This window comes from Carettochelys insculpta, chromosome 30 (assembly GCF_033958435.1).
Source record: "Carettochelys insculpta isolate YL-2023 chromosome 30, ASM3395843v1, whole genome shotgun sequence".
NCBI lineage: Eukaryota > Metazoa > Chordata > Testudines > Carettochelyidae > Carettochelys > Carettochelys insculpta.
Genome location: NC_134166.1, coordinates 14578062 through 14589375, shown reverse-complemented (window position 1 = coordinate 14589375; position 11314 = coordinate 14578062). Strand labels below are relative to the sequence as shown.

The 11314-nt window shown below is 54.8% G+C and overlaps 1 protein-coding gene across 1 annotated transcript; it reads left to right on the top strand.

Annotated features, from left to right (window-relative positions):
- The first annotated feature begins 2573 nt into the window (after window positions 1-2573).
- On the top strand, window positions 2574-5303 carry LOC142004077 (uncharacterized). The gene has a single exon (XM_074981496.1). It carries the CDS (start codon window positions 2574-2576, stop codon window positions 5301-5303), a length of 2730 nt encoding a protein of 909 aa, XP_074837597.1.
- The last annotated feature ends 6011 nt before the right edge of the window (window positions 5304-11314 follow it).

Below are 11314 nucleotides of genomic sequence, written 5' to 3'. Positions count from 1 at the left end.
CACCTACAACCCAAGAAACTACCACCCCCACTACAATCCAAACCACCACCTCCACACCGACCACCTCCACACCGACCACCTCCACACCGACCACCACAGAAACTATCACCCCCACTACAGTCCAAACCACCACCCCCACACCTACAACCCCAGAAACTACCACCGCCACTACAATCCAAACCACCACCTCCACACTGACCACCACAGAAACTACCACCCCCACTACAATCCAAACCACCACGTCCACACTGACCACGTCCACACCGACCACCACAGAAACTACCACCCCCACTACAATCCAAACCACCACCTCCACACCTACCACCCCAGAAACCACCTCCACGACTCCTGCTCCAATTACCACGACCACTTCTCCGGAAACCCCCACCACCACAACTACCATCCAAACCACCACCCCCACACCTACAACCCCAGAAACTACCACCCTCACTACAATCCAAACCACCACCTCCACACCGACAACCCAAGAAACTATCACCCCCACTACAATCCAAACCACCACCTCCACACCTACCACCTCCACACCGACCACCACAGAAACTACCACCCCCACTACAATCCAAACCACCACCTCCACACCTACCACCCAAGAAACCACCTCCACGACTCCTGCTCCAATTGCCACGACCACTTCTTCGGAAACCCCCACCACCACAACTACCATCCAAACCACCACCCCCACACCTACATTCCCAGAAACTACCACCCCCACTACAGTCCAAACCACCACCTCCACACCTACAACCCAAGAAACTACCACCCCCACTACAATCCAAACCACCACCTCCACACCGACCACCTCCACACCGACCACCACAGAAACTATCACCCCCACTACAGTCCAAACCACGACCTCCACACCTACCACCACAGAAGCTACCACCTCCACTACAATCCAAACCACCACCCCCACACCTACAACCCCAGAAACTACCACCCCCACTACAATCCAAACCACCACCTCCACACCTACAACCCAAGAAACTACCACCCCCACTACAATCCAAACCACCACCTCCACACTGACCACCACAGAAATTACCACCCCCACTACAATCCAAACCACCACCTCTACACCTACCACCCTGGAAACCACCTCCACGACTCCTGCTCCAATTACCACGACCACTTCTCCGGAAACCCCCACCACCACAACTACCATCCAAACCACCACCCCCACACCTACAACCCCAGAAACTACCACCCCCACTACAATCCAAACCACCACCTCCACACCTACAACCCAAGAAACTACCACCACCTCTACAATGCAAACCACCACCTCCACACCTACAACCCCAGAAACTACCACCCCCACTACAATCCAAACCACCACCTCCACACTGACCACCACAGAAACTATCACCCCCACTACAATCCAAACCACCACCTCCACACCAACCACCTCCACACCGACCACCACAGAAACTGCCACCCCCACTACAATCCAAACCACCACCTCCACACCGACCACCTCCACACCGACCACCACAGAAACTACCACCCCCACTACAATCCAAACCACCACCTCCACACCTACCACCCCAGAAACCACCTCCACGACTCCTGCTCCAATTACCACGACCACTTCTCCGGAAACCCCCACCACCACAACTACCATCCAAACCACCACCCCCACACCTACAACCCCAGAAACTACCACCCCCACTACAATCCAAACCACCACCTCCACACCTACAACCCAAGAAACTACCACCCCCACTACAATCCAAACCACCACCTCCACACCGACCACGATAGAAACTACCACCCCCACTACAATCCATACCACCACCTCCACAGAAACTACCACCCCCACTACAATCCAAACCACCACCTCCACACCGACCACCACAGAAGCTACCACCTCCACTACAATCCAAGCCACCACCCCCACACCTACAAACCCAGAAACTACCACCCCCACTACAATCCAAACCACCACCTCCACACCTACAACCCAAGAAACTACCACCCCCACTACAATCCAAACCACCACCTCCACACTGACCACCACAGGAACTACCACCCCAACTACAATCCAAACCACCACCTCCACACTGACCACCACACAAACTACCACCCCCACTACAATCCAAACCACCACCTCCACACCGACCACCTCCACACCAACCACCACAGAAACTACCACCCCCACTACAATCCAAACCACCACCTCCACACCTACCACCCCAGAAACCACCTCCACGACTCCTGCTCCAATTACCACGACCACTTCTCCGGAAACCCCCACCACCACAACTACCATCCAAACCACCACCTCCACACCTACCACCACAGAAGCTACTACCTCCACTACAATCCAAACCACCCCCCCCACACCTACAACCCCAGAAACTACCACCCCCACTGCAATCCAGACCACCACCTCCACACCGCCCATCTCCACACCGACCACCACAGAAACTACCACCCCCACTACAATCAAAACCACCACCTTCACACTGACCACCACAGAAACTACCACTGCCACTACAATCCAAACCACCACCTCCACACCTACAACCCAAGAAACTACCACCCCCACTACAATGCAAACCACCACCTCCACACCTACAACCCCAGAAACTACCACCCCCACTACAATCCAAACCACCACCTCCACACTGACCACCACAGAAACTACCACCCCCACTACAATCCAAACCACCACCTCCACACCAACCACCTCCACACCGACCACCACAGAAACTACCACCCTCACTACAATCCAAACCACCACCTCCACACCTACCACCCCAGAAACCACCTCCATGACTCCTGCTCCAATTACCATGACTACTTCTCCGGAAACCCCCACCACCACAACTACCATCCAAACCACCACCCCCACACCTACAACCCCAGAAACTACCACCCCCACTACAATCCAAACCACCACCTCCACACTGACCACCACAGAAACTACCACCCCCACTACAATCCAAACCACCACCTCCACACCGACCACCTCCACACCGACCACCACAGAAACTACCACCCCCACTACAATCCAAACCACCACCTCCACACCGACCACCTCCACACCGACCACCACAGAAACTACCACCCCCACTACAATCCAAACCACCACCTCCACACTGACCACCACAGAAACTACCACCCCCACTACAATCCAAACCACCACCTCCACACCGACCACTTCCACACCGACCACCACAGAAAGTACCACCCCCACTACAATCCAAACCACCACCTCCACACCTACCACCACAGAAGCTACCACCTCCACTACAATCCAAACCACCACCTCCACACCTACAACCCCAGAAACTACCACCCCCACTACAATCCAAACCACCACCTCCACACCTACCACCACAGAAACTACCACCCCCACTACAATCCAAACCACGACCTCCACACCTACCACCACAGAAGCTACCACCCCCACTACAATCCAAACCACCACCTCCACACCTACCACCCCGGAAACCACCTCCACGACTCCTGCTCTAATCACCACGACCACTTGTCCTGAAACCCCCACCACCACCACTACAATCCAAACTACGACCTCCACACCTACCACCCCAGAAGCCACCTCCACAACTCCTGCTCCAATCACCACGACCACTTGTCCTGAAACCCCCACCACCACAACTACAATCCAAACCACCACCTCCACACCTACCACCACAGAAACTACCACCTCCACTACAATCCAAACCACCACCTCCACACCTACCACCACAGAAGTTACCACCCCCACTACAATCCAAACAACCACCTCCACACCTACAACCCTGGAAACCACCTCCACGACTCCTGCTCTAATCACCACGACCACTTGTCCTGAAACCCCCACCACCACCACTACAATCCAAACCACGACCTCCACACCTACCACCCCAGAAGCCACCTCCACAACTCCTGCTCCAATCACCACGACCACTTGTCCTGAAACCCCCACCACCACAACTACAATCCAAACCACCACCTCCACACCTACCACCACAGAAACTACCACCCCCACTACAATCCAAACCACGACCTCCACACCTACAACCCCAGAAGCCACCTCCACAACTCCTGCTCCAATCACCACGACCACGTCTCTGGAAACCCCCACCACCACCACTACAATCCAAACCACCACTTCCAAGACAGAGACCAGCACCCCCACTAAATCCCGAACCACCACGACCGCAACTAGCACCCCAGAAACCACCTCCACAACTCCTGCTGCAACCACCACATCCACTTCTCTGGAAACCACCCCCACTACAACTGAAACCACCACATCTACTTCCACCACCCCAGAAACCAGCACCCCTACTACAACCCAAATCACCATGTCTACACCCACCACCCCAGAAACCACCACCCTCACTACAACCCAAACCATCACCTCTATACCCACCACCAGCACTACAACTGAAACCACCACATCTACACCCACCACCCCAGAAACCACCACCCGTACTACAACCAAAAGCACCACCTCCACCCCCTTCACCCCCACTACAACTGAAACCACCACTCCTACATCCACCACCCCAGAAACCACCACCCCCACTACAACTGTAAGCACTGTGTCTACAGCTACGACACCAGAAACCACCACCCCTACTACAACCCAAACCACCACCTCTGCACCCACCACCACCACTACAACCAAAACCACCACATCTACACTCAGAACCCCAGAAACCACCACCCCTACCACTACCAAAAGCACCACCTCCACCCCCACCACCTCTACCACAACTGAAACCACTATGTCTACAGCTACGACACCAGAAACCACCACCCCTGCTACAACCCAAACCACCACATCTACACCCACCACACCTGCTACAACCAAAAGCACCACCTCCACCCCCACCATCCCCACTGCAACTGAAACCTCTATGTCTACACCCACCACCCCAGAAACCCCCACCCCCACTACAACCCAAACCACCAGCTCTACACCCACCACCACCACTACAACCCAAAGCACCACCTCTGTAACCTCCAGTACATCATCTGCCACCACTTCCACTACAGCCAGCCCTACCACCTCTCTTACAACTTCAGCCACCACTGTGTCCACCCCGAGGAACACCTCTTCCCCCGCTTCTCCTATAATAACCACGTCCACCACCCCCAAGACAATCACCCCCACCCCGGCTCCAACAGGCCTCTGCATCCCTGATGAATCCCCTCATGACATATCTGGCTACCCCTGTGGAGCTAGTCCAGCTTTGTGGGAATTTTCATTTTCTCTCTATCTGCCCAGCCTTGCTGGGTTTCTGCTGGTCAAGCTGCTGTGCTGACCCCCCCCACCCCAACATTCTACGTCTGTATGGACCACACAGAACCTAATGCCTGCAGAAAAAGGCCTGAAATTTGCACTGCACCCCCGCCAAGACCCCTTCTCCTTGCTGCGGTGATGGAAATGGACCCTTGCTTAAGGTCTGCACAGCGTCTGGGTGTTCATCTGTCCCTGTACAGAACTGCTGGCTGAGCTCTCTCTCTGTGCATTCATGAATTTGCTGAATAAATCAGGCCTCTACACAAAATCCCCCAGTATGTTGTGTTGAGGTTCCCTGTGGCCGAGCTCCCTTGTCCACATGAGGCCGGAGAGCTGTCCAATACATTAGCCATATAAGACTTTTTTATTTTATTTTTGTCTGTGCTTACAAATATACATAAATCTATGCATCCGTCTGCCTGTCTAACCTGAAATTAAAAAGCTGCATGCCAAGAGCTCCCTGGAGGTTGCACCCTCGAGCTCTGGGAAGTTCAGAAACACCAGAACACAGATTGCCAACTCAAGGCTCATTCCACACCTGCCCAGAGCACTTGCATTGGGCTGCTGCCTTTCATGCCATGATCCAGCCTGTGTTTTGTCCACAGCAGCTCAGCCTCACTCAGTATGTCTTTTTCCTTCTGCCGGGGTGTGTGTGACCACTGAACCCTAGGGCCTGGCCACTCTTCCAAGCCTGCTCTGTGTTAATCGGTGGGACCTCCAAGGTCTCTCTGAATGGCACAGATCAGTGCAGTGGTAAGAGCCCTGGGACAGGTGCCCAGAGGGCCTGGCGCTACAGGGGGTTAGTGCAGCCCTGGCATGGCCATGTCTGGGTGCATCCAGCCCCTGAGGGGATAGCAGTGCCAGCACTCACACCACGGAGCAGCTAACCCAGGTTACCTCAGCAGTCTGGACATTGCTATCCATTCCCAGCCCGCAGGGCCAGAATGGAGTCTTGTCCTCTGGGTGCAATGAAAGTGGGACCTCCATGAGGGCTTGCAGCTCCTAGGTCTGTCTGTGGGCCTGGCAGTCCTGCCTAATCTGCATCTGTCAGGTCCACCACAGCCTCCCAGCCCAGGAGCTCAGGAGAGGGGTCTGTCTTCTCTGTTGGCTGGGCTCCAACTGAGCTTCTAGGCCTACTTTATATACTTCCTGTCCCACCTCCTGACAGGTGATAGGGAGGCATGGGGCTCCACCCACCAGAGCTCCAGGAGAGGCTCCTCCTTCTCCAGGTCAGTGGGTGGTGCATGACAGCACTTAGGATGGCATAAAGTGGGAGGTGGCTCCCACACCGTAGAGCTGTGCTGAGACCTGGGGTGGGTGAGGGCCACCCAGAGGGGTTTTGGCTGGGGGAAGGAGAGAGGAACTGGGAAGTTTGCCCTGCCAGACCAGCTGCCCCTCCTGGAGTTATGGCAACGTGCTCTGTTGCCATGGGGAGGATTGTCCTGTTAATGAAGCAGATCTGGAGAGAGAACCCTGGAGTCCTGGCTCCCAGGCCCCATGCTTTAACCACACCTTACCCCTTGATATTGAAGGTGGAGTTCAGCTCTGCATGGGCTCCTGGGCCTTGTGGTGCTTACAAAAAAGGTGAACTGAGAAGTTGGGGCTGATCAGAGCTGGGTCAAGAGGCCCGACCCATTCACATGAACATCAGAACGGCCAAAGTGGGTGAGACCAAAGGTCCATCTCACCCAGTGTCCCGTCTGCCAACAGTGGCGAAGGCCGGGTGCCCCAGAGGGTGTGGACCGAACAGGGGATCATCAAGCGATCCCTCTCCTGTCATCCATTTGCAGCCTCCACTCCTCCTGGCTAACAGCCACTGAGGGACCTAACCTCCATGGATTTACCTCGCTGTTTTTTGCACCCGGTTAAGTCCTGGTCCATTCACTTTTCACCCTGGGCCTGACCACCTCCCCGTCTATTTCCCCTGGGGCACTGCCTCCCAGCCAAGCCAGAAACTGGAGCCTGGCCCCAAATGCCTGAGCAGCTGTGGGGAAAGGTGGCCCCTCCAGCTGCCCTTGGCAGGGGACCCAAAGGGGAGGGACATGGGTGGGGGCTGCTCTCAGTCCTTTCCCCCCACCGGCAGGTAGGGAGGCCTGAGCTCTCCAGTCCAGCAACAGTTTCCAGGTGGAAGCGGACGGGCAGGTGAGGGACCAGACACAGTGCAGGTCCTTGTGGCTCTCCGACTTTTAGGAAGACTCCGTTGGCCCTGGCCTGGGCATGTCCCTGGCAGTGCCATGCGCTGGGGAAGGACTGTGCTCTTGTATCTGAAAGCCAGCTTCATTGTGCGGAGCTGCCAAGATGGGCAAAGATGCCAGCCCTGTGGCGGCCCATCCCCGTAAGAAGAGGAGACCCCAGGCATGCAGAGCCAGGGAGGTGAAGATGGGTGTTATGGAGGCATTGACGGAACCCTGCAGGGGTGACAGATGTAAGCGGGGCCGGGGCAGGCGGGGAGCAGTCCCGCTATCGTGGGGAACTTTCCTGGCTTCCATACTACCCTGGTGAAATGGACCAACGAAAGGATCTGAGTCCTCGCTCCCACTCCCATTACCCAACAGCCTCCCTGACCCCGAGGGCTTCCCTTCCACTCCTCTGAGTAGCAGAGTCCTTGAAATCCCAGCGAGGCTGGGCCCAGGTTTCCTGGGGCTGAACCTCCAACCTCATAGTCACTTAGGGCAGGGGCTCAGGTGCCCCCAATGCAGGGTGCTTCTTCACACTGCCTGCTTTCCTGAGCCACTGATCCCCTCAGAGAGGTCAAAGCAAATACAATGTATTACACAGCAGCTGATTGAAAGGAAAAGAATCAGAAGAAAGGAGAAGAGGTTACAAGAGAGCACAGAGCCCCGCTCCGCGGCACGGGGGCATCACAGCCAGCAGGCTGCTGAGCGCAAGCACAGTTCAGTCTGTTCCTCTTAAGTCCCAGGGCTCTCTCTCTCGGGCCCTGGCTGTGCTCCAGGGGTGGGGCTGCAGGTGGAACGTGCTTGCTCAGGCAGTGACCGCAGGACTTCAGGCTCCAGGTAGCAGGGCCCTTCTCCGAGCTGGAGTTACCATCCCTCTCGAAGTCTGGCTGCAAGGCCTCCTGGCTGCGGTGTCTCGCTGCCCAGAGCCTCTCCCCGCATTTTGCTGGTCCCAGCTGCTCACCACACTCAGCTGCAGACTATGTTGCTTTGCCAGCCTCCAGCTCCTTGCATTGCCTCTCTGACCCCTTTGGCTCTCTGGTCACTGCAGGTCTGTTTCTTAGCACAGGGTTGGCGCTCCTTGGCCTGTGTGTGTCTCTGGTTCCGTCCCTGCACATCTGTCTCCCCGCACAGCTGTGTCCTTGGGCTGTGTGTGTCTCTGGCTGTCACTGCAGGGCTACCTCCCAGCACAGCTGCACCCCTTGCTGTTCTTATTAGCCCTCTCTCCTCTTCTTCACCAGACCAATTCAAAACTCAGCTCACAAGAAGGATGGGACTTGGCCTCCTTCATTTGCCCTGCCAATATCTCCTCCCGCCCCCCACTATGGTGGGATGCACAGCCCCCCCCCCAGATCTGATCTTGTGCCCTGTGTGATGCAGTGGGGGATGTGTATCTATGTGTGTGTCTCACAGAGGGTGGGGGGCTCCTGCTGAGGGTAACCGAGGTGACCAGGTGACACCTCTGGGCTGCAGACAAAGGGGGAGGTGGAGCCTGAGGCGTTTGCATTGGGACTGGGAGTTGGAAATTAGTGAGTCTGGGCTGGGACAGAGAGAGACAAAGCAGGGGGCAAGACCTTAGCTTGGGGGGCCCCTCAGGTCCTCCTGTCCCCAGAATGCATTGGACTGGCTGTCTCTGCCGGCTGTACTGATACCTCTGTATGACGCTGTGCTCCATTGGCTAATAAACCCGCTGTTCCCCTGCTCAAAACAAAAGCAGTCAAGTAGCACTTTAAAGACTAGCAAAATAATTTATTAGGTGATGAGCTTTCGTGGGACAGACCCACTTCTTCAGACCATAGCCATACCAGAACAGACTCAGTATTTAAGACACAGAGAACCAAAAACAGTAATCAAGGAAGACAAATCAGAACAAAATGATCAAGGTGAGCAAATCAGAGAGTGGAGGGGTGGCTGGGGGGGAAGGTCAAGAATTAGATTAAGCCAAGTATGCCGACAAGCCCCTATAAGCTACGTCTACACATGCACGCTACATCGAAGTAGCTTATTTTGATGTAGCGACATCGAAATGGTCTATTTCAATGAATAACGTCTACATGTCCACCAGGGCTGGCAACATCGACGTTCAACATCAACGTTGCGCAGCACCACATCGAAATAGGCGCTGCGAGGGAACGTCTACACGCCAAAGTAGCACACATCGAAATAAGGGTGCTAGGCACAGCTGCAGACAGGGTCACAGGGCAGACTCAACAGCAAGCCGCTCCCTTAAAGGGCCCCTCCCAGACACAGTTGCACTAAACAGCACAAGATCCACAGAGCCGACAACTGGTTGCAGACCCTGTGCATGCAGCATGGATCCCCAGCTGCAGCAGCAGCAGCAGCAGCCGGAAGCCCTGGGCTAAGGGCTGCTGCACACGGTGACCATAGAGCCCTGCAGGGGCTGGAGAGGGAGCGTCTCTCAACCCCTCAGCTGATGGCTGCCATGGCGGACCCCGCTATTTCGATGTTGCGGGACGCGGATCGGCTACATGTGCCCTACTTCGACGTTGAACGTCGAAGTAGGGTGCTATTCCCATCCCCTCATGGGGTTAGCGGCTCCGATGTCTCACCGCCTAACGTCGATGTTAACATCGAAATAACGCCCAACACGTGTAGCCTTGATGGGCGTTATTTCGAAGTTAGTGCCGCTACTTCGAAGTAGCGTGCACGTGTAGACACAGCTATAGTCACTCAGAAAGTTCCCATCCTGGTTCAAACCACGTGTTAATGTGTTGAATTTGAATATAAAAGCCAGCTTGGCTGCTTCTCTTTGAATAGTGGTGCAAAATTTTTTTTTCAGTAACACACATACTCTTAAGTCATTAACAGAATGCCCCATTCCATTAAAACATCCTCCTTGATTGCTGTTTTTGGTTCTCTGTGCTTTAAATATCAAGTCTGTTCTGGTCTGAAGAAGTGGGTCTGTCCCATGAAAGCTCATCACCTAATAAATTATTTTGCTAGTCTTTAAAGTGCTGCTTGACTGCTTTTTGTTTTGATAGTATATAGACTAGCACAGTTCCCTCTCTGTTACCATTCCCCTGCTCAGTGAGAGTCACCCCTGCCTGTAGACAGGGTGCAGTGCCTGGGGACTCAGCTGAAGCCCCACACACCCTGGCATCCTTTCCAATTGGACATACACATCCCCTAGAGCTGGAAAGGACCTTGGGAGGTCATCTAGTCCAGTCCTCTGCCCTCTTGGCAGGACCAAGCACCATCCCCAACATATTTTCCCTAGTCCCCAAACTGGTTACACAAGCATTGAACTCACAACCCTGGGTTTAGCAGGCTAATGCTCAAACCACTGAGCTCTCAATTGCCTGGTATTGTTTACTAGAGCCTCAAGGCACTGGCTGCCTTGTTTTGCTCTCCGCCACAAGACATCTCTGTCTTACAGCATGCAGGAGAGTGGCTGATGCAGTGGAGAGGAAGCTAGTGGTTAAAAACCCTCTGTTCAACTCCCCACATGGACTACCCCCCAACCTCAGGCCAGGACCTTAGGGGCAAGACTTTTAGTCACCAAAGATGCAGCGAGGCATCTCATGGGCTTTACAAGGCACAGAGCTTCTGGGTGCTTCTGAACATCCCACTAGGTGCCCAAATGCCTTTGATGGTCTAGCCTTTAGCTGGGGGCACCCTAGGGCCCCCTACAGCCCAGCTCTGTGATGGGAGCTACTCAAACACTACGGTGATGGAGACACCAGAAGCTGGTGGGTTGAATTTCTGTCTGTGGTGTCTGTGCATTTCTTTCATTTTGCAGTGAGGAGCAGTTTGCATAGCTGCCTGTGTGCCTGACCATCTGTTTTGCAGAGAGGGGCAGTTGGAAACCGTGTTTGTCAGTTTGGCAAGTTTGCAAGGT

Excerpts from the sequence above, each read along its gene's own strand:
- LOC142004077 (XM_074981496.1), top strand. The coding sequence starts at position 2,574 with ATGCAAACCACCACCTCCACACCTACAACCCCAGAAACTACCACCCCC.